The sequence below is a fragment of the Somniosus microcephalus genome, chromosome 10, assembly GCF_052327205.1.
Source record: "Somniosus microcephalus isolate GS21.2 chromosome 10, FLI_Smic_1.0, whole genome shotgun sequence".
In the NCBI taxonomy this organism is placed as follows: Eukaryota; Metazoa; Chordata; class Chondrichthyes; order Squaliformes; family Somniosidae; genus Somniosus; species Somniosus microcephalus.
Genome location: NC_140996.1, coordinates 159328986 through 159353001, shown reverse-complemented (window position 1 = coordinate 159353001; position 24016 = coordinate 159328986). Strand labels below are relative to the sequence as shown.

General features: G+C 45.5%; 1 protein-coding gene across 6 annotated transcripts in view; it reads right to left on the bottom strand.

Annotated features, from left to right (window-relative positions):
• dync2h1 (dynein cytoplasmic 2 heavy chain 1) overlaps positions 1-24016 on the bottom strand; it is a 996931-nt gene that overhangs the window by 640060 nt on the left and 332855 nt on the right. For all 6 annotated transcript variants that reach the window (XM_085999037.1, XM_085999042.1, XM_085999039.1 and 3 more), the window contains 2 exons: positions 18338-18424; positions 17768-17894 (listed from right to left, as the gene is read on the bottom strand). In XM_085999037.1, the coding sequence (XP_085855163.1) occupies positions 17768-17894; positions 18338-18424 (214 nt within the window). The remainder of the gene's footprint in view (positions 1-17767; positions 17895-18337; positions 18425-24016) is intronic.

Genomic DNA, 24016 nt, shown 5'->3' with positions numbered 1-24016 from the left:
ACATTCCCCGTGAGTTTCAAACCCTCCGGTAGCTTCAAATTCTCCATGTCGCATTTCACAATATTCAGCAGATATTACCAATCCTGGTACCATTTTATGTTCATAAATAAGTAGACGTTTTCATTATGAACAGCTAGCTTGAGCTAGTCATTTATTCAGCCATGTGGACTAGTGTACAGGCATCCATCTTGACTACTGCCTTGTGGGTAGCCCACTACTAAACATACAGCTCCACCTAGTGTACCAATCATTACAAGGTTGAGTAAGAGAAATGCTCTCGGTAGAGCCTAGGTGGGTAAGCCTCCTGCTGAGAGCACTTCTCACCCTCCTCCTCCTCCCTCTGTGAGCAGCTTGTCCTCTTCTTCACTGCCTCTGCTCCATTTCCCTGTCATGCTGCAGGCCAAGGGGGATGACAACTAGATCACCCATGACTGGGAGCAAGTAGTCTGGCCAGAACCCTTGAAGTCAGAAGCAAGGCCTTCTCCACTTGCAGCACCACGCCCTGTCACCTCACCAACTTTAAACTCTAGAAAGCTCCAAACACTTCCACAAACTTACACAGAGTCAGTAGAAATTAAGGAGATCCTTGCAGCTGCTGTTCAGCTGTGTGAGGTTAACACAGGCCATTACTTCCAGCGTTGAGGACGAAAATGGCAGCGCTGGCATCAAATCAGTGTTGCATGCTGATTGACGTCACGATCTACTTATTCTGCATACTTTTGCCGCATGCTCCCAGAGCCGACGCTACCGGCCTCACCAAGATGGCGTCCAGAGCGGCCCACACCAGAAGTGAGTACGCAACCAAAAATGTCACCCACTGCATCCAAACAAGGGGCGCTACGCAATCGAATTTCTAGGCCTTAGTCTTAAATTATTGCTTCATGGTTTCTTTTCAAGATCACAGATGATATAATACTACAAAATAAGTGTTCACAATGTCACTGTAATAAATGCTGTATTTAAATGCGCATGCAACTTTTGTGACTGGTAGCACAAATGGTAGTGTAACTGCAATAGATACCTTCTTGAGGTCAGTGGAGTTAATCATTCTCCTAACCGGTCTGAGCCTCTTACTCTTGTGTGGCTTAACTCACATTACCCTATATTTACTTATACAATAGTGTAACCCAGGGATGTAACACTTGTGACCCTGTGACCTGAAGCAGATATTTGTGTCCTTCACATATATGTTCCTTCAATCTATCTAAAGGCAAACTAAGCTAACACTTGGAGAGACAAGGCTCAATACAAATCAATAAGCTGTTTTACTTCACAGTGACTGAACACACAGAACAGCAGTTATGATCAGACTCATTTAATTCAAAAAGTACTGTAGTACAAAGGGATCTGGGAGTCCTGGTGCACGAAACTCAAAAAGTTAGTATGCAGGTGCAGCAAGTGATCAAGAAGGCCAATGGAATGTTGGCTTTTATTGCTAGGGGGATAGAATATAAAAACAGGGAGGTATTGCTGCAGTTATACAAGGTATTGGTGAGACCGCACCTGGAATACTGCATACAGTTTTGGTGTCCATACTTAAGAAAAGACATACTTGCTCTCGAGTCAGTACAAAGAAGGTTCACTCGGTTAATCCCGGGGATGAGGGGGTGGTCATATGAGGAGAGGTTGAGTAGATTGGGACTCTACTCATTGGAGTTCAGAAGAATGAGAGGCGATCTTATTGAAACATATAAGATTGTGAAGGGGCTTGATCGGGTGGATGCGGTGAGGATGTTCCCAATGATGGGTGAAACTAGAACTAGGGGGGCATAATCTTAGAATAAGGGGCTGCTCTTTCAAAACTGAGATGAGGAGAAACTTCTTCACTCAGAGGGTGGTAGGTTTGTGGAATTTGCTGCCCCAGAAAGCTGTGGAAGCTACATCATTAAATAAATTTAAAACAGAAATAGATAGTTTCCTAGAAGTAAAGGGAATTAAGGGTTACGGGGAGCGGGCAGGAAATTGGACATGAGTCTAGGTTCGGAATGGTCATGGCCCTGTGGGTAGTGGAGCGGGCCCAGGGGCCGTGTAGCCTGGTTCTGCTCCTACTTCTTGTGTTCTAATTCTGTGTTAGATTTCAGGAGATGGTTTTATTCCTGTTCCTGGCTGGGGTGGAGATCGCCTTTACAGAAGGTAAGTACTGTAGAAAATATAGGGACAGAGTGATCTCCTGGACGAGTTTCGATCACCTAGATGGGTCGGAGAGGAATTTCCCAGATTTTTTCTCCCAAATTGGCCATTGGTTTTTTTATCTGGTTTTTCACCTCTCCCGGGAGATCACATGGGTTCGGGTGGGATGGAGAGTGATAGAAGATTTGAGGTTAGGATCAGATCAGCCATGATCTTATTGAATGGTGGAGCAGGCTCGAGGGGCCGATTGGCCTACTCCTGCTCCTATTTCTTATGTTCTTATATAAAATAAGTAACATGCTATGCTTCCCCAGGTCAGGTGGTTGTCTGGCTTGACTACAGAATTATTTCTGATTACTCTCTCCTGCATTCCAACTTTATTGCAGCCTTTGCTGCCCCATTACCTTGGCAGCATTCAGTTTCAATAACCTGACTGCGATTACTAAGACAAGCTAACAAATTGTTTACTTACTATTTACTCGATGAGCTAATAACATCAAAGCTAACCTTATTAGCATCTTAACTACCTATCATTTCAGAGCCTTATTTTAAACTAGTATGAATACACTATGATTTAAAACATAACATTTAGCGGTAACTCATTTTATTTCCATGTCCTTTCAGTGGAAAAATTACAAAAGATCCCAAAGCGTGACATTAACCTGATTCAAATTCTGAGTCACTTGTCATCTCACAGACAACCTGTTAGTTTTTACATGAAAGCAAGGCTTTCTATCCTATAGGAGGAAAGTTGGCAATGACATGTCAATTGAATCATACCTCATCCTCTTTAATTTTAAAACAACACTGAAAATGGTGTTGCAGAAGTGAATACCATCCTATCAGCTGAAGGAACAATCACATCGGCAATCATCTTTCAAAGGGAATACTCTACATTTTAAAAAATCTTTAAAAGCTCTTTTACACATCGTCTCAAAGCGCTTTACAGCCAATGAAGTACTTTTGGAGTGTAGTCATTATTGTAATGGGGGATACGCAACAGCCAATTTGTGCACAGCAAGCTCCCACAAATAGCAACGTGATAATGACCAGATAATCTGTTTCTGTTATGTTGATTGAGGGATAAATATTGGCCAGGACACCGGGGATAACTCCCCTGTTCTTCTTCAAAATAGTGCCATGGGTCTTTTACGTCCACCTGAGAGAGCAGATGAGGCCTCGGTTTTACATCTCATCCGAAAGATGGCACCTCCAACAGTGCAGCACTGCACTGGAGTGTCAGCCTAGATTTATGTGCTCAAGTCCCTGGAGTGAGACTTGAACCCACAACCTTCTGACTCAGAGGCGAGTGTACTACCCACTGAGCCACAGCTAACCATAATCAATCCACTTGCTTAATTCCATTTCATCTACTGCAAAATATTTTTTAAAGTTATGAACAGTGCATGCAGTGAACAGTGCATGCAGACTTAGTTGAATTAATCAAAAAAGAAATAGGCATGTAGCCAGCAATGTGATGAAAATAATTTGAGCACCTTTTGAATGAGTCCATAGAAACAAGATATTCTACCAGAAGTGGTTATAAAATGACTTTACACAAAAACAATCTAATTTATACTCTGCCCATTTTTTTCGGTGGGAGGGGGGGAGGAAATCACCATCTTAGCACTCACTCAGTTACATAGGATATACGGCAAAGAAACAGGCCATTCGGCCCAACAAGTCCATGCCGGCGTTTATGCTCCACATGAGCCTCCTCCCATCTTTCCTCATCTAAATCTATCAGCATAACCCTCTATTCCCTTTTCCCTCATATGCTTGTGTAGCCTCCCCTTAAATGCATCTATACTATTCGCTTCAACCACTCCCTGTGGTAGCGAGTTCCACATTCTCACCACTCTTTGGGTAAAGAGGTTTCTTCTGAATTCCCTACTGGATTTCTTGGTGACTATCTTATATTGATGGCCTTTAGTTATGCTCTTCCCCACAAGTGGAAATGTTCTCTCTATATCCATTCTATCAAAATTTTTCATAATTTTAAAGACCTCTATTAGGTCACCCCTCAGCCTTCTTTTTTGAAGAGAAAAGAGACCCAGCCTGTTCATCCTTTCCTGATATGTATACCCTCGCATTTCTGGTATCATCCTTGTAAATCTTCTCTGCACCCTCTCCAGTGCCTCTATATCTGTTTTATAATATGACGATCAGAACTGTACGCAGTACTCCAAGTGTGGTCTAACCAAGGTTCAATACAGGTTTAGCATAACTTCCCTACTTTTCAATTCTATCCCTCTAGAAATAAACCCATTTGCTTTTTTTATGGCCTTGCTAACCTGCGTCACAACTTTTAGTGATTTGTGTATTTGTACTCCTAGATCCTTTTGTTCCTCTACCCTACCTAGACTCGCACCCTCCAATTAATAAGTGACCTCCCTATTCTTCCTACCAAAATGTAATACCTCACATTTATCTGTGTTGAACTTCATTTGCCAATTATATGCCCATTCTGCAAGTTTATTAATGTCCTCCTGTAACTTGTTGCAGTCCTCCTCAGTATTGACTATACCCCCCAATTTGGTGTCATCTGCAAATTTAGAAATTGTGTTTGTGATTTCTAAGTCTAGATCGTTAATGTAAATTGTGAACAGCAGTGGTCCCAGCACTGATCCTTGTGGAACACCACTACCCACCTTCTGCCACTATGAATAGCTACCCTTTACCCCTACTCTCTGCTTTCTGTCCTGAAGCCAGCCAGCAATCCATTCTGCTATTTGTCCCCTGACTCTGCATTCTCTGACCTTGTTCGTCAGTCTATTATGGGGTACATTATCGAAGGCCTTTTGAAAATCTAGATAAATTACATATACTGCATTACCATTGTTTACTCTCTCGGTTACCTCTTCAAAAAAATCAATAAGGTTGGTCAAACAAGACTTTCCCTTTTGAAATCCATGTTTCTTCATTTCCACTTTAAGCACCACTGGCTAGACCACATTTTCCTGAACACAATCGACCCAGCACTGGCTGCATTCAGAGCAGAGCAATTTTACAAAGGGCATCAAACAGGCGTTGGACCTCCTATTTGCATATGCAAAAGGTCTGGACGCCTCTTTTTCTGCCTTTATGTATATGGTGGACGGGGCATTTCTGACGTGTAATGTGCAGCCCGCTGCTTGTTTAGGTGCCCGTTTTGCACCTGAAAGACGCCACCAACTTGCTAGGCCTTTGTTCCTTCAATGGGCTGGACATGGAGAATCTGTGTACTTGGGCAGACTCAGAGTCTATGAGGCTCAGTTTGGACTGGTTCCACCAGTGCTGCTTGTGGAGCGTTTTATGCTTACTAGCCACAAACACCCGGCGGTTGGAGGAGACCTCACTGTTGCTGTGGCTTGTGTGTTTGTCTTCACAGAACATGGTATTAAGAATGAACACAAGAAAGAAAAAAATGCAAAGCATTTATGTAAGGGTAAGAATTACATTTCTGCACTCCAGCATAATACTGGGAGTACATAATTGTACAATTCCAACCCATGATTTTTTGTCGATTAATTTTAATGGACAGAAAATCATCGTCTGGGGGTGAGCAATTCCATGACATGCGCTCCCAATGAGTGCCAGGAGTGCTGAAGCAGAATTTTTACTTCATAGTGCCTTGTGCAGGTTTTTCTTCTCTCTAATGCTCTCAGCCTCTCTCTTGTGTTTTGGATTATTCTTTTACTATCTGTTATTCTTGCATTTTCTCTCTGTGTTTCTCTCTTTGTTCTTCCTGTGCTTATTATTCTCTTCACATGTCCATGTTACTCTACTTTTCTGTTTTTTTGTCACTGTCTCCTTACTTCTGTTACTCTCTCCTGTGCCTTTGTTATCCTCTCACTCTAAGTTTACTCTCTAATTTTATTCTCAAGTCTCTTGTTACTCTGACACAGAGAGGAGTCACAAGAGAGAGAATGTGAAGTAGCAAGGGGTGGCACCATAAGGTACAGAGTGACATGTTAATCAGCATGTGTATGGCTTTTTATATTCCAATAATGTTTTGTTCATGTTGAGCCTTAGGACATAGGAACCAAGTGTACCTGAATCAAGGCTGTTGATTTTCATGGGGCCCACCCCTCCAACCCTGCCATGACCCCGACCTATTTTCCTGATCAACGGTTATTTCATATGCAGGGCAGGCTCCCAGTGGGATTCCCATCACTGATGAAATACAAACATTTAACAGAATGTAGATAGAAATAATATACTTTATAGCATTTATTATAAGGCATCTTCTGACAGAGATAGACTTACTGTTGTAAAGCAAGCAACCATTCAATTGCCAATCAGCTACTCTTCAATTTTTTTGAAAAACCCTCATGAAATACATTTTCAAAATAAGGTACAGTTCTACCAAGTTATTTCCTCACAGGAATTTGAGACAGAAGGTACATCATAAGGCACAGGGTGAAGCAAAGCAAAAATCCAGTATTAAGCTAATTTATTTACATATATGTTGTAGTGGCGGGTGGATATAAGCACAGTTCCAATCAAGTCTTAAAATTACAATGCGCCTGTCATATTCATTCACTCTCCTTATATGGCAGACCTAATTTGAGCATAATTCTAATCCAGTCATAAAATTAGAATGTGCTTGTCAAATTTTCATCATTGCATAGCCATCTGGGTGCAAACATAATTTTAACAAATTAATTATCCATCGCTTACGATTCAATTGTACTTACAGGAATTCTGATCTTTTTAAATTGACTGGTTCAAATTTAACTCGGACAGGGCTTCTTCTGTTGCTGCAGTTTCCCCTGCTCGGGCATTGGGGTCCTATTCACAAAATAACTTGAGGCCCCTGCCAACTTTAGGGAGGCGTCTCAACTGCATGCAAGACGTTGCAGGTTAAAAATCGGACATGGTTGGGATCTGAGCGGTTAGGTACCCTGCTAGTTTTGAAACTGGCCACACGCCCATTTTCTGCCGGATGGGTATGGTTAAAATCGACCCTGAGCACTTTTACCTTCATGTGCAAAGGGTATAAAATGGAAGCAACAAAGGTCATCAATAATGTTTGATTCTCAGAAGTATACAGAGGCACTGAAGAAGGTCCAAAAAAGATTTGCAAGTACAGTATGATACCAGAACTAGAAGTTATAAACATCAGGAAAGACTGAACAGGCTAGGGCTCTTTTCTCCAGAAGAGAGAAGGCTGTGGGGTCACCTAACAGAGGTCTTTAAAATTATGATGGGGTTTAAGTAATACAGTAGACTTAAATAAGATGTTTCCACTTGTGGAGAATCCTAATCTAGAGTTCGTAAATATAAGCTAGTGTGGCGGAACCACCAGAGGATTACAGACAATTGTATATAATTCCTTTTACAGCAATGTAGTACAGCTGGGGGCTGCACCTTTAATGTATCTGTTAACTGTACTAGGGCTTCTTTCCTGTACTCCACGTGATGACGTCATGCTGTCCGTCACGTGATCTCTCAACGGCGGGAAGAACGTGATGACGTCATGACGTCAGAACCTTCTAGCAGTAGAGCTCGGAACCTGCTAGCAGTTGAGCTCGGAACCTTCTAGTAGTTCCAGAGAGGCTTTCAAGCAGACCAGACCTATTTGCATTGTATCCTACAGTTTCCTGTACAGCTTCGGTTGTTCATTAAATTTTATTGTTTTTGATTTTCTGAGTCGATCTCAATTCTTCGGCTAGGAACCCCAGTTCCTACACTAATCACGAATGGCCCAGTAATTCCAGGCACAACGCGTGAGTAAGGACGGGGTACTCACGCGTGTGCCCGACGGAATTGCCGGTTTTCAGCATGCACAGCGCATGCGCTGAAAACCGGCATTTCCTGCCCTCTGACCCAAGGGGTTAAGAGGCAGTACGCGCGCGACTGCACAGGCAGCGCGTGCGCAGTGAAATTCCTTTTTTTTTCCCCCAGAGTTGCCCGAGTGTAAAGGCCTCCGGTCTTTACGCGTGGAAAAACCAGACGTAAGTATTTAGTTTTACAGGTAAGTGGGCTTTTAGTACAATGTAGAATTTTTTTTCCCACAGGTTTGTTATTTTTAAAGAATTTACAGTAAGGTAAGTTTAGTTTTAGACCCTATGTTTTAAAAATTTATTTTTTACAATAAATTGATTCATTGTTTAAAACATTTTTTTAAACTTATTTATAGTTAATATAATCAGTGGGATGCTTTTTAAAATTTTATTTAAAGTTAAAGTAGTATTTTGGCAGCCCATACTTTTCATGAGTTTGACAGCTCTTACTGTCAAACTCATGAATGAGTTTCCCCTCCCCTGATTGGCTGCACAGTGCTCACCTGATCCCAGCCGGCACATCGCACTAACTACGCCACTGGATCAGGTAAGCACATCGCGCCGATAGCTGAACCGGGCCTGTGACAGGAAATGCAAGCAGGCCCGGGCTTCAGATGTCGGCGCGCAGGGTAAATGCAGATCGGGGGCTTGCACGCGCGGCAAGCTCCCGATCCTAATTTCAGGGCCAATACATCCAATATGAATTCAGGAGAGGCTTCTTTACCCAGAGAGTGTGGAACTTGCTACGACATGGAGTAGTTGAGGTGAATAGCATTGATGCATTCAGGGGATAGCTAGATAAGTACGTGAGTGAGAAAGGAATAGAAGGTTATGTTGATAGGGTAAGAGAAAGTAGGGAGGGAGGCAATGTACCCTGTAAGCCGCACCACCGCCCAGCTGCGCACCAGGGAACCCGCGCAGCCAGCTTTTCAATGCAAAAACCGCGCATGCGTGGTATTTTTAATGGGGCGGCAAAAAAAATTACAGGGAACATTGGTGGATGAAGGCTTGTGTGGAGCATAAAGACCAGCAAAAACCAGTTGAGTCGAATGTGCTGTAAATTCTATGTGATTTTATGTAATACTCAGAAAAGCCCCTCTAATGCATTAACTCTTGCATCATACAACAAACTTGTGTTACTTTTCCCCATGTAAAGAAGCAAAGTCTTTTTCTTCTGACACAATTTTCAAGCTGGACATTAAAACTTGCAAGAGCTGTAGCAAAGCAGTGAAACCAGACGTGCTATCAATAAGGAACAAAGACATTGGGCTGGATTTTGCCGGCCCTGGGGAGGCGGGTCTGCCGGGAAAATGGCACAATTTGGGGGTGAGTGCCCAACCCGCCCCCAACCCGCCTCCATGCCATCTTGCCAGGAGGCGGATAGCCGTCCCACGCTGGGTCCCGTCTCCTTGGAGGCGGGAAGGGATTACAGCCACTTAACTGCTTGCTAACAGGTAGTTAACAAGCAGATAAGAGGATTATCCCCATTTTGCCCACACAAGTGCAGGCTTCCCCAAAGGCTCCGAAACCCACCAGGGTCACCGACGCGAGTAGTGGGTCTGCGGGGGTTGGCGGGGTGCGAAAGTGCGCTGTGAAGGTAAGTGATGGGTGCAAGTGTGGAGAGGTGAGTGTGTGAGGTAAGTGGAAAGTGTTACAAAAAGTGTACTTACCTTTGTTTCTTCCTGCAGGCTTCAATCGGTGGGGATGCGGAGAGTCTCGCACCTCCACGGCAGAGATGACAGGTGGCTTAACAACCATCTAATTTCTGCAAAAGAAAGAGGTTTGATGAGGTCTTGAGTTCAAGAACTCATCAAACTATAGAGAATGGCAGTGTTTGACAGCTTCACAGAGCTGTCAAACGATGACAATTTATGATGAAATGTCATACGTTGACATTCTCTGTAACCAGCTTTCCCTTAATTGGCCTGTTAAACCCGCTGGGTGGGCTTAACAAGGTCAATCAAGGGAAAATAGCGTGGGTTGGCCAGAAGTTGATGGAGGCAGGACTGAAACCCGACAAGTGGGAGTCCCGCCTCCAACAGCTCCCCAATGTCAAAATCCAGCCCATTGTGTAGCTACAGGAGAAGTCTGTGTAAACAGTGAGGAATTAGGCCTTGGCGAGATAACACAGAACTCAATCGGCCTCTTCAATAAACAATCCTTATCAGAAAGTTTGCCAGCTAGACAGTTGAGATTTGCGTGAGCTATCCAGCCAATCAACTGTTACTGTGGTCTTCACATGCTGGCTTTAACTATAAGTTTAAACAAAAACTGCAACATATTATTGACTATCATGATCTAAGGCTATCATCGATAGGTCAATGAGGCCTTGGCGATATAATATCCTGTCCACCATTGAAAGGAAAAGATATAAAAGAAGCTGTTAAGGTAACTTTGTTACTGCAGTCGAGGGGGTCGGAAGAAGAGCTGCAGTCAACAAGAAAGGAGCCTGACCGATCATCGAGAGGAGAGCTGCAATCAACAGGAGCTGGCCACTTCAGGGTGATTGTATGACCATTTACTTAGAACATATTTTGGCACTGTATTTCTAGAGCATCTTTATTGCGAAGAGTAGAGTAAGAAAGGCATTGTATTGCCAGGTAGGCTAGGAAGGACATTGTATTGCAATTTAAATCTATAAGCATTTTTGTTTTCTTTTCCCTCTTCTTCTTTTCCATTAGTAAACGACCTTATTTAACACAAGAGCTTTTGGGTGATTCATTAATTATTTCCCTTGTAATTCGCGGGTCAAAACGAACTACAAGCCTGAGAATAGGACAGCGAGGTTTACACCCATGCCTGAAGAATGCAGTGGAATTCTTTATATGGTCCCTGAGCCAAATGCATTCTTTCAAGCACCTTCGGCAAGATTTGGCCCATAAGTAGGCAATCATTATGTCCCACCAAGATCAAGATGTCACGTGTGCACTGTGCTGGTAAATCCAAGCTTCATGGTATTCTTTTTGTTTCTTTGGCAGCAAAGCAAGAAAAAACAAAAGAATTCAATAGCGGTGAAGTTTTTCCAGCATTTGTAGTGTCACTGAAAGTCTCCAGTTAAAACTACAGGGACCATAGTTTTAGCAAAGATATTTCACCGGTGCAATGGATTCTGGATAACCCCATCTCAGCAGCCTTCTCTTTGTCCTGCTCTTGCTCTGCACGATCAGAAAGCAAAAGGAAACAGTGTAGGAATGTCTAGTTCCTATCCAAAAGACTGAGGTCCCCTCAGGCGATCAAATAAACAAGGTTTAATGAAAACTAACAGAGTTTAACGGATAACTACAGGAGAACATCGAATATAGGTCTAGTCAGTTCGGAGGCTCCACGAGGACTGCTTGGGCGGTCCCGTGGCTGACGTCATGACGTCATCACGTTTTTCCCGCCGGTGGGGGATCACGTGATGAACGGCGTGACGTCATCGCGTTTACCCGTGCTATTAAAGTGATCGTACTCTGTACATGTAAACAGTGAAAACAAAGGTACAGACTCAGGCTGTAGCCAACATATTATTAAAGGGAATTATATACAATTGATTGGAGTCCCTTAGTGGCTCCGCCACATGCGCCCCCCCCCAGAATTGTCTTTAATAGCAAAAGTAAAACGGCGAGGAGGCCTGACAAGCCTGTCAGATCGACTTCTGTAGCCTTGAAGTGGAAGCTGATGGACGGCGGGCGAGCTGTCGGGCGGTTGCGTTTGATCGGGCACAGCGACTGTGGGCGGCCGGCCACGTTTCGGCGGTTGTGCGATCTCGACTGGGCGGTCAAGGTCCAAGTGAGCCGGCTTCAACCAGTCAACCGAAATGTGGTTCGGTTTACCCCCGACATTGACCGAAAAAGATTTGTCTCCCGGCTCTATCACACGGAAAGGACCAGTGTAAGGGGGTTTGAGCGGGTCCCGATGAGCGTCGTGGCGGATAAACACATAGTCGGCGTTCTTCAGCTCAGCTGGGACGTGGGAGCTCTGCAAGCCATCATGCGACGTAGGCACTGGAGCGAAACTTCTGGCTGCCTCCTGGTGGCTGATGAGCTGCTGGGACGCGGACCATGGCTCTGTTGGAGTCGGAAGGAAATCCGCTGGTACGCGTAGCAGCTGGCCATATACGAGCTCCGCCGAGGACGATTGTAGATCTTCTTTAGGTGCCGTATGAAGACCCAAAAGGACCCATGGAAGCCTGTCCACCCAGCCCACGCCTTGAAGGCTGGCTCGCAGTGCGGCTTTGAGCGACCTGTGGAATCGTTCGCACAGGCCGTTCGCCTGTGGATGGTAGGCAGTGGTGCGATGTAGCTTGACGCCGAGCCCGAGCCACAGCGTTCCAGAGCTCCGAAGAAAACTGCGGCCCACGATCGGACGAGATGTCCGCCGGTACCCCGAAGCGGGCAACCCAAGAGGAGATGAATGCCCTGACGACATCTGCGGAAGTGGTGGATGACAGAGGAACCGCCTCCGGCCATCGAGTGGTGCGGCCCACCATTGTAAGATGAGTAAACCTGTGCGAAGGCGGAAGAGGCCCCACCAGGTCCACAGGCACATGATCAAACCTACGTTCCGGAACGGCAAAAGTGGCCAATGGAGCCTTGACGTGACGCTGCACCTTGGCCTTTTGGCAGACCACGCAGGTGTTGGCCCAGTCGCAAACATCCATGTGCATGCCCCGCCACACGAATTTGGACGACATCAACCATTGCGAGGCCTTCATACCAGGGTGCGACAACCCGTGTATGGCGTCAAAAACTTTTCGGCGCCAGGCAACCGGGAAAATAGAGCGAGGATCTCCTACGGAGACGTCGCAGAGTAGCGTAGTGCCCGCGGCATGGAATTTGACGTTGGCCGCTTGGAGGCTAGAGGGGTTGGTTCTGTAAGATTGGACCTCCTGATCCGAGGCTTGGTCCGCAGCCATGAGGGCATAGTCGATGCCGAGCTGGACTGCATGAACGGTCGCGCGGGAGAGGCAATCCGCCACCAGGTTGTCCTTACTGAATGTCAGTGGTGAATTCTGAGATAAACATCAACTGACGTTGTTGCCGAGCTGACCACGGTTCGGCAGTCTTGGCCATAGCGAACGTTAGAGGCTTATGGTCCACAAAAGCCGTGAACGGGCATCCCTCTAGGAAGAACCGGAAATGGTGGATGGCCAGAAAAAGGGCCAGCAACTCCGCGTCGAACGTGCTGTACTTTCGTTCGTTTCACCGTAGTTGACGGCTGAAAAACGCCAGCGGTTGCCACGTCCCATGCACCCAGTTCCTGCACTGCGCCGATGGCGTAGTCTGACGCGTCGGTGGTAAGGACGATGGTGGCACCTGGCAGCGGGTGTGCCAGCATGGTTGCATTGGCTAAAGCACCTTTTGTGTCGACGAACGCCCGGTCCATGTCGACCGTCCAGCTGATCGGATCCTTGCCGGACTTGCCCTTGAGGGCCTCGTACAGGGGCTGCATGAGCAGAGCTGCATTAGGGACGAACCGGTGATAAAAATTTACCATCCCGAGGAACTCCTGCAGGGCCTTGATGGTCTGCGAGCGCGGGAACTAAGTAACTGCCTCCACCTTCGTTTGCAGGGGAATTGCGCCATCCGATGTGATGCAATGGCCTAAAAAATCAATCTCCTGCAGGCCGAACTGGCACTTGGCCGGGTTGATGATCAAGCTGTGTTGACTGAGGCGTCTAAAGAGGGTGCGCAAATGGCAGATGTGCTCCTCTTTATTAGGGCTGACGATGAGGATGTCGTCGAGGTAGATGAATAGAGTTTCGATCGCCTAGATGAGGAATTTCCCAGATTTTTTTCTCCCAAATTGGCCATTGGGTTTTTTATCTGGTTTTTCACCTCTCCCAGGAGATCACATGGGTTCGGGAGGGATGTAGAGTGATAGTAGATTTGAGGTTAGGATCAGATCAGCCATGATCTTATTGAATGGTGGAGCAGGCTTGAGGGGCCGATTGGCCTAATCCTGCTCCTATTTCTTATGTTCTTATGTCCCGAAGCACGGAGTCCATCAAGCGCTGGAAAACCTGTGCAGCGTTCTTCAATCCAAACGGCATCCGCAGAAATTCAAACAGGCCGAATGGGGTGATGACTGCAGTTTTCGGGACGTCTTGCGGGTGTACGGGGACCTGGTGGTAGCCACGGACAAGGTCGACTTTCGAAAAAATGGTATTTCCCGCCAAATGTGCAGAGAAATCCTGAATATGAGGGATCGGGTACCGATCAGGAGTAGTGGCGTCGTTCAGGCGTCGGTAGTCGCCGCAAGGCCGCCATCCGCCACCAGGTTTCGGAACAATGTGGAGAGGCGAAGGCCAGGGACTATTCGACCAGCAAATAATCCCTAGCCGCTCCATCATGTTGAACTCCACTTTCGCAGCCGCGAGCTTGCCAGGTTCGAGGCGCCGGGCTCGTGCGTAGACCGGGGAGCCAGTAGTGGTGATGTGATGTTCGACACCATGCTTCGTGGCCGTGGAAGAGAAAGTGGGTCTGGTCAGGTCTGGGAAATCTCCGAGGAGGTGAGTGAAGTCATCCGGAGGTGGAGACGCGCAGGAGACAGTGCGCACCACGGTGTTACCGCGGTGGCACGGGGTGGAGTGAAAGGTGGCCGCATTGATCAACCAGCGGTGCCGTACATCCACCAGGAGGCCGTTGGCGCACAAAAAATCCGCCCTGAGGATGGCTTGAGAGACTTTGGCCGTGATGAAATCCCAGTAAAACGGCTGGCCGCCGAAGCACACCTGGACCCGCTGGCTCCCGAAGGTCCGAATGGCCCCACCATTAGCCGCCTGGAGGGCGGGGCCGTGCCCCCCGGCTTGTAGATCAAGACTTGACGCGGGTAGGATGCTACACTGCGCTCCGGTGTCGCAGAGGAAACGTCGACCAGATAGGGAGTCGTTGATGAAGAGGAGTTTTCCCGAATTACCGATTGCCACAGCAGCCGCGGGGCGCTCGTTATAACCGGTCGTCTTTCGACAGGGTGGCTGCTGTTTTTTTTTGAGCGAAAAACTGCAGGGAGGGCGGCAGCATCTTGCTTTTGCGCCAAAACGGGCGTGGTAGAAGCACAACCCCGCAGGTTGAGGGGCTGGAGCGGCGTCTGGGGGGGATGGGCGCCTCGTGGCAGCGCAATACTGCTGTGTCACCGCGAAGATCTTGTCCGCTTCGGCAGCCAGCTCTGCGCAGTCGGTAACTTCCGACCTGGCTAGGGCAGCCTGAACTTGCTCCGGTAGCTGGCTGAGGAATAGCTCCCTGAAGAGGAAGCATTCCGGTTCGGAGCCCAGGAGCGTGAGCATTTGGCTCATGAGCTCGGACAGCTTGGAGTCCCCGAGGCCGGGCATATTGAGCAGCCGGCGGGCGCGCTCCGACTTCGTGAGCCCGAAGACCTGTAACAACCGCGCCTTTATCGTATCATACTTGCGATCTTCTGGTGGATTACCAAGCAGGCTGATGATCCGCGAGGCTGTGGCACTGTCGAGGGCGGAGACCACGTAATAGTAACAGGTCTGATCCACAGCGATGTTCCTGATGGCGAACTGGGCTTCAGCCTGGATGAACCGTGCGGCTGGCTGTTGCTCCCAGAACTGTGGTAGTTTCAAAGCAACGGCGTTCGATTCCATGTTCAGTAACTTCTGTGAAAACCGTTCGCAAAAGTCGGGGTCACCAATGTAGGAATGTCTATTCCTAGCCAAAAGACTGAGGTCCACTCAGGTGATCAAATAAACGAGGTTTAATGAAAACTAACAGAGTTTAACGGATAACTACAGGAGAACATCGAATATAGGTCTAGTCAGTTCGGAGGCTCCACGAGGACTACTTGGGCGGTCCCGTGACTGACGTCATGACGTCATCACATTTTTCCCGCCGGTGGGGGATCACGTGATGAACGGCGTGACGTCATCGCGTTTACCCGCGCTATTAAAGTGATCGCGCTCTGTACATGTAAACAGTGAAAACAAAGATACAGACTCAGGCTGTAGCCAACATATTATTAAAGTGAATTATATACAATTGATTGGAGTCCCTTAGGGGCTCCGCCACAACAGCAGCATTTATACTTACAGCTAGATATGCTTTGATGATAGAAATAGAAAATAGAGAGAAAAGTCTGGCCAGGAAAAAATAAAACAGGAGAGAGAGAACAGGGGGAAAAAGACAGAGAGGAAAAAGAACTAAGAGAAACAAGAGAATGAGAAAATAAAACAGAAAATATAAAAAAAAGAGAAAATAAAGGGAAGAAAAGAAAAGAGAGAAAAAAAGAGACAAAAATATTGTCACTTTGACATGGAAGGATACAACTTTCGCTCTATTTCACAACAATGCAAACAAAAGCCATCATTGACTTCATGTGCACATCATTGTGAAGTTGAGAAAGGTAAAGATCCATGCATGCCTTCAAACACATGCAAGAGCACTGATAACTGGCCTCTCACCAGCAATGTGATTTTTGATGATCAAATATAGCTGTTCAATTACTGAAATGGAAATCTAGGCACATCAGGACACCAAAGTTCATTTTAACCTTGTAGACATATTTCTATCAGCAGGAGATACAAATTTTTTGTTTTAATGAAACCAAGAATATCAGTGATTCTGAATATTCGAAGATAGATGGCAAAATACTTAAAATGCATCATTTTTGAACAGAACTCACACAATGCCAGACAATGATGCTCAACATCAGGCAACACCCACTCTTATGCTTTATCAGAGTGGACACGTAGAATTAGCACCAATGTTCCCAGTAAGCTGCGCTTTGTTCTTCGCGGCCTGTTTCTTTTAATGCGCAGTTCCTTTAAATTTCTGCGCATGCACGGTATTAACAATGTAAAAGCCGGTGAGCAGCCTGCACGGGACCCTTCAGATTACTGTGCGACCACGCCTAAGGGGAACACTGATTAGCACTATTGCTCATGTGGAGGATAAACATGGCCCGGATTTTCCGATCGGAGGCTTCCTGCATGCGGTTTGCCTCCGATCTGGAAAAAATCTACAAACTTACCTGTTGGCTTCATAGGTCCCGACACTTCCGCTCCTGGGCCTCTCCTGGTGCGCGTGTGCAGAGGCCCAGGTATCTCAGGGGCGCAGGTAGTTCGCAAGCATCCCTGGGATCACGTGGGCCATGGGGATCCAATGGAAGAAGTGAAACTCCCTTCATACTTTTAACAGGTCTCTCTGGATAGACCTGTCAAAAGTATGAATGGGGTAAAACATTTTTTTTTTAAATTTAATCACGTATTTAAAATTAGTTAAAATTACATTAAATTTAAAAAAAAAAAATTTTAATTAATTTTTTGAAAAAAAAAGTTTTTTTACGGGGCTAAAGATAAAGTTAACTTTTTTTTAAAGAATTTTTAAATTTAAATTTTATTTTTTTACTTTTTTAAACTCTTATGCTAGTAAAAGCAGGCTTTTACCAGGCGTAAGATTTTTAAAGGTTTTCAGAGAATTCTTGACAGATCGGAAGTGCCGGTTTTCAGCATGTGCACTTCACATGCCTGAAACCGGCACTTGCAAGGCCCCTACAGTGTGTACACAGCTCGTAAACACCCATAGGGGTCGGAAAATACAGGCCAATGATTCTTGCGCAAGTCACTACTTGGAACTGTAACCTTCAACAAAAAGCGAGTATCCTTGATTTATTGTATTAACCAACACACACACTGAAGACAAAATTAAAACTTCAGGAGCATTTTCACTAGTGACCTGTGCCCAGCTATCTGCAATAAATCTTACTATCAGCCTTTCCCAAATTATAAGATGAACTTTCTAATTCCATTGCAAGCATCTCTTTTGAAGTGTGAAGCTATATGGTCATATAAACAACTACAGTAGTTACAAGACTACCATAATATAATAATCAAAAGCATTTTACCTAATTTAAAAAATGAAACTTACTTGTGCATTCCACCTTCTGTGTTCTCCATCAAGCTGGCCAATCAGTTTTTCAGCTGCCTCTATGGTCTCCTGAGCTTTATTTACTTCTGCTTCCAGTTTAGCAGCTTCAGTTGTTCTGATCTGAAATCTATTTAAACAAATGGTGCAACAACTTTAAGTATGTAACTAGATTAAATTAGTAAGCATGGAATAATCAAGGACAGTCAGTGACAAACGATCATCATTTAAAATGATTACTAAAAGAGTCAGGAGAGGGGTTAAGAGAAGTATTTTTACTCAGAGGGTTGTGGGGAGTGTGGAATGCCTAGCTACCGGGACTGGTTGAGGCAGAGTTCATTGCTTCTTTTAAGGGAACATTAGATAAATATTTGAAGCAGGGGAATATACAAGGTTATGGGGATAGAGCGAGGATATGGTATTATTTTTGGATTGCTATAGTAAAGAGCTGCATAGACATGATGGGCAATATGGCCTCCTTCTGTATTGTAAACTTCTATGCTTTAAGCTTATATTAACATTCATAATTTTGCATTCTGTATTCTGAAAAATGTGTTCAAGTAAAGATCTTACTTTTCTTTAAGTTCAGCCACTTTCCGTCCCACACTATCGAGCTTGATTTCCAGATTCTGTTTCCTTTCTTCAGTTTTATTTAGGTTTCTGGTCAAGAAGAAGAGAAAAGCTGAAGACATATATACTGAAAATTACTTTGGTGTGAGAAAGAAAAATTTATACATGCTTTATGTAAAGTATTATTAAACACAATGCTGCATCAAGTCGACAAGAAAAAGGTTTCACGGTGAATCATTATAAAGAACTTTGCTAAGTTAAAACAACAGTATAATTGAAACATTGCATCATTCCCGAGTAGTTGCAATTCAACATTTTACTCCCCAGCCTCATGCCATTTCCACATAGTCAAGCATAGGCCTGGTTTTGTCTCAACAACTTTATAGCACTACCAGAATGTTTCATAATCAAAATGGAGGAATGGAGCCACAACAAGACTCGTGAAGCTCAACACTATTCAGAACAGTTTGCTTGATCGATGCCCCGATACTGGATTAATTATCCAGCCCCTCCACCACCTCTGCACTATGGCTGTAGTATGTATGATCGAAGGACGCACTACAGCAACTCACCCAGATTAAAACAGCATCTCCTTCCCCTCCGATCTCTATCGTGAAGAGGCACAACGTTGTGGAAACATAATCACCATCCTGACTTGGACATAAATCACCTGTTCATTGTCACTGGGCCAATATTCTGAAACACTTTACCTAACACCACTGTGGGAGTACCATCACCACAAGGACTGCAGTGGTTCTATGAGAAGGCCTGAAGGGATAATTACTAGTCCTAGCCCCTTTAGGGCTACCCTGGATCAGGCGTATTCCCCAGACGTTCACTTTCAACTAAAGTTTGAGGCAGCCGAATCCTAAAGATGCTTAATTGGGTCTAAAGGTCCAGACTATCTCTCCCTAAAGGAAAGGAACAACCTGAAGATGTTACCTTCCTCCAGATAGCACTTTTAATAAGTTTAGCTAGACTGTAACGTTCCGGATATTATGAGGGTCCGGATAACTCCCCCAGAATTCTGCAACTCCTCACCAAAGAGCGTACAGAGATTGAGTTTGTGAGTTTGATACAGAAGTATTATGAGACACAATTCTAAAAATATATAGATTTATTAAAGAACCGACATGTAATTACAGTAGGTGTTTCAATCGCAACATTAACAGTTCCAAAAACAGAAATCTTACAATTCTATTATCAGAGATCCTTATTCTCAAATCTTAACTTCTCTACAGTTTTACAGTTCTTAGACTTATTCAGAATATCCACCAAAATCAAATACAGTACCGTTGATCCCTGAGACACAGAGTTGTAGACTTACAGAGCCTGCCTCTGAAGCCTGAGAATCGCTTTGCCCCTTTACAGTGAATCTATCAACCCATTTGAAAGTTCAATATTTACGGTGGCATAGTGGTTAGCACTGTTGCCTCACAGTGCCAGAGACCCGGGTTCGAATCCGGCCTCGGGCGACTGTCTGTGTGGAGTTTGCACATTCTCCCCGTGTTTGCGTGGGTTTCCTCCGGGTGCTCCGGTTTCCTCCCACAGTCCAAAGATGTGCGGGTTAGGTTGATTGGCTATGATAAAAAAAAATTGACCCTTAGTGTTAGGGGGGTTAAATACGTGGGGTTATGGGGATAGGGTGGGATATGTGTTGGTGTAGGGGTTACGGGGATCGGGTGGGATCTGTGTCGGTGCAGGCTCGATGGGCCGAAATGGCCTCTATCTGCACTGTGGGGTTTCTGTGATTCTGTGATCCTTTCTCAGTGGTATTTCCTTTGAAGTTTTCTGCTGATGTAAGCTAATTATCTCTAGTTATTTTTCTGCTGACCCCTGCTATTCTTACAGTCAGATCAGCTGGTAGCATTAAGAATTATGTCTCTACCCTATGGGCTGGATTTTCCTAAGCCCCTGGAGTCGGGTTGGAGGCGTGCGGCGATAAAAATCGGAGATCCGGGGGTCCCGACCCCATCCCGCCTCCATGTCAATTTCATAGGAGTCGGGTTGCCGACAAGTGCTGGAACCCGACTCCCAGAGGCGGGAAGGGATTAAAGGCAATTAAACTGCCTGTTAACAGGTAGTTTTTTGCCTATTCGCGATTTTTATTGCTGGTTTGTGGGCTTCCCAACAGCTCCAAACCACGAAAAGTTTTCGAGGCAGGACATGGGTCTGAGGTCTTGGAGGGGTCGAGATGCCCAGTGTTCAGGTGAGTGAGGGGTGCAGGAGTGCAAAGGTAAGTGTTTTGCAAGTGTTTAAAGTGTTTAAATAAGTTTAACTTGCTTTTACTTACCTTTACAGGAGTCCTGCATTCCGGTGTCGGGAGTCGGCTGCAAGAACCACAGAAGCTCCGATTTTTAAAAAAAAATCAGCTTCTTGGTTTCTGCAGCAAAATGATTTTAAAGTTATCCTGAGAAAGGAGTGAGGCTGAATTAGCAATTTCTCAGTGCTTGACAGCTTCAAACAGCTGTTAAACACTGATATTTCATCTGCCAAAAGCTTTTGACAGATGAAATGTCAATCTCTGACGTCACCTGTTGCCGGGTGGCCCTTAATTGGCCTGCTGAGCCCACAGGGCGGGCTCAACAAGGTCAATCAGAGGAAAATCCAGTGTGTTGGCCACATCTCCATGGAGGCGGGACAACAAGCCCGAATGTGGGTTTCCCACCTCCAACCCGCCCCCGTAGCAAAATCCAGCCCTAGGTGTTCGAAGCTCACCATAAAAAACGGTGTAACAGCAGGTGCATCTATTTGATGTCATTCTTACCTAGGTCTTCTGTGTGTGTCTTCTTACGACGTGTAAATTAAAACACCTCAACCAGGGTGATCTATGCAATTTTTAGTTGCCTCAGCTGGTTGCAACACAGAATCGTGTCTCCTGTGTTTCATTTGATGTCATCTTTACGAAGGCATATGTTACTTAATTTTATGTGTTTCTTTCTGAAGTGTAATTTAGAACACCTTAACAGGGTGTACCATTGTGTTCTTTCCAAAGCTTCAGACTTCAAGAGCCTCCAACCTCCTATTTCAATAAGGTTATCGATTCAATGTCAACAACCTATCCTATCTCAATAGATAATATGCTGTTTACAGCTTCAGATTGTTGAGGCTTCCAGATTTCCAAACCCAGTTTGTCATGTTTTAATAAGGCTAGAATTCTTTCATAGAATGTGTATTTTTCTGAATATGGCTTATTCCTTCACAGGCCCACTATTAGTTTCTCAGGGTACCCAGGGTTAAGGAACTAGGGATAAGCAATAAATGCTGCTTTGTCAAATTCACCCATATCCGGAGAACAAATTAAAAGAAAACCTTCCCCAAACTTGAATAAAGGTACAGTTCTGCCAGAACTTGGCGACCTATATATAATCAGATTATTATTTTTAAATACTGAGAATAAATGGTGAAAGCATTTAGAATGCAATACAAAATATGTCCAGTTTGAAATTTTGACATTGTTTAAAGTTGAATTTTACACATATGCTGAAAACAACCATTTCAATTTAGTAACTGACATTTCTTTTCAGGAAAATTACTTCAAAGATTTGAAGAATTCATGTTTTATCTGTTTTGAAGTTCTGGTTTGTTTCACTGTCACCAGAAATAGTTTCCCTTGGTTTCAGTCTCAATAATTTCCTACTGATACATCAGTGAAAGAGGGGAAATTACTTCTTTTTTTAATTCGGTTTTCATGGGATCAAGGCATCGCTGGCAATGCCAGCATTTATTGCCCATCCCTAGTTGCCCTTGAGAAGGTGGTGGTGAGCCGCCTTCTTGAATCGCTGCAGTCTGTGTGGCGATGGTACTCCCGCAGTGCTGTTAGGTAGGGAGTTCCAGGATGTTGACCCAGCGACGATGAAGGCTCGGCGATATACTTCTAAGTCAGGATGGTGTGTGACTTGGAGGGGAACTTGGAGGTGGTGGTGTTCCCATGCGCCTGCTGCCCTTGTCCTTCTAGATGGAAGAGGTCGCGGGTTTGGGAGGTGCTCCCGAAGAAGCCTTGGCGAGTTGCTGCAGTGCATCTTGTAGATGGTACACACTGCAGCCACGGTATGCCGGTGGTGGAGGGAGTGAATGTTTAAGGTGGTGGATGGGGTGCCAATCAAGCGGGCTGCTTTGTCCTGGATGCTGTCGAGCTTCTTGAGTACTGTCGGAGCTGCACTCATCCAGGCAAGTGGAGAGTATTCCATCACACTCTTTACTTGTGCCTTGTAGATGGTGGAAAGGCTTTGGGGAGTCAGGAGGTGAGACACTCGCCGCAGAATACCTAGCCTCTGACCTGCTCTTGTTGCCACAGTGTTTATGTGGCTGGTCCAGTTAGGTTTCTGTTAATGGTGACCCCCCCCCAGGATGTTGATAGTGGGGGATTCGGCGATGGTAATGCCATTGAATGTCAAGGGGATGTGGTTAGACTCTCGCTTGTTGGAGATAGTTATTGCCTGGAACTTCTGTGGCGCGAATGTTACCTGCCACTTATCAGCCCAAGCCTGAACGTTGTCCAGCTCTGGTTGCATGCAGGCATGGACTGCTTCATTATCTGTGGAGTTGCGAATAGCACTGAACACTGTACAGTCATCAGCGAACATCCCCATTTCTGACCTTATGTTAGAGGGAAGATCATTGATGAAGCAGCTGAAGATGGTTGGGCCTAGGACACTGCCCTGAGGAACTCCTGCAGCGATGTCCTGGGGCTGTGATGATTGACCTTCAACCACCACAACCATCCTCCATTGTGCTAGGTATGAATCCAGCCAGTGGAGCGTTTTCCTCCTGATTCCCATTGACTTCAGTTTTACTAGGGCTCCTTGATGCCAGACTCAGTCAAATGCTGCCTTGATCTCAAGGGCAGTCACTTTCACCTCACCTCTGGAATTCAGCTCCTTTGTCCATGTTTGAACCAAGGCTGTAATGAGGTCGGGAGCAGAGTGGTCTTGGCGGAACCCAAACTGGGCATCAGTGAGCAGGTTATTGGTGAGTAACTGCCGCTTGATAGCACTGTCGATGACACCTTCCATCACTTTGCTGATGATTGAGAGTAGACTGATGGGGTGATAATTGGTCGGGTTGGATTTGTCCTGCTTTTTGTGGACAGGACATACCTGGGTAGTTTTCCACATTGTCGGATAGATGCCAGTGTTGTAGCTGTACTGGAACAGCTTGGCTAGAGGCGCAGCTAGTTCTGGAGCACAAGTCTTCAACACGAAAGCCAGGATGTTGTCGGGGCCCATAGCCTTTGCTGTACCCAGTGCGCTCAGCCGTTTCTTGATATCACGTGGAGTGAATCAAATTGGCTGAAGACTGCCTTCTGTGATGGTGGGGACCTCGGGAGCAGGCCGATATGGATCATCCACTCGGCACTTCTGGCTGAAGTTGGTTGCAAACGCTTCAGCCTTGTCTTCTGCACTCACGTGCTGGGCTCCACCATCATTGAGGATGGGGATATTCTTGGAGCCTCTTCCTCCCGTTAGTTCTTTAATGGTCCACCACCATTCACGACTGGATGTGGCAGGACTGCAGAGCTTTGATCTGATCTGTTGATTGTGGGATCACTTAGCCCTGTCTGTAGCATGCTGCTTCCGCTTTTTAGCATGCATGTAGTCCTGTGTTACAGCGTCCCCAGGTTGGCACCTCATTTTTAGGTACGCTTGGTGCTGCTCCTGGCATGCTCTTCTACACTCGTTG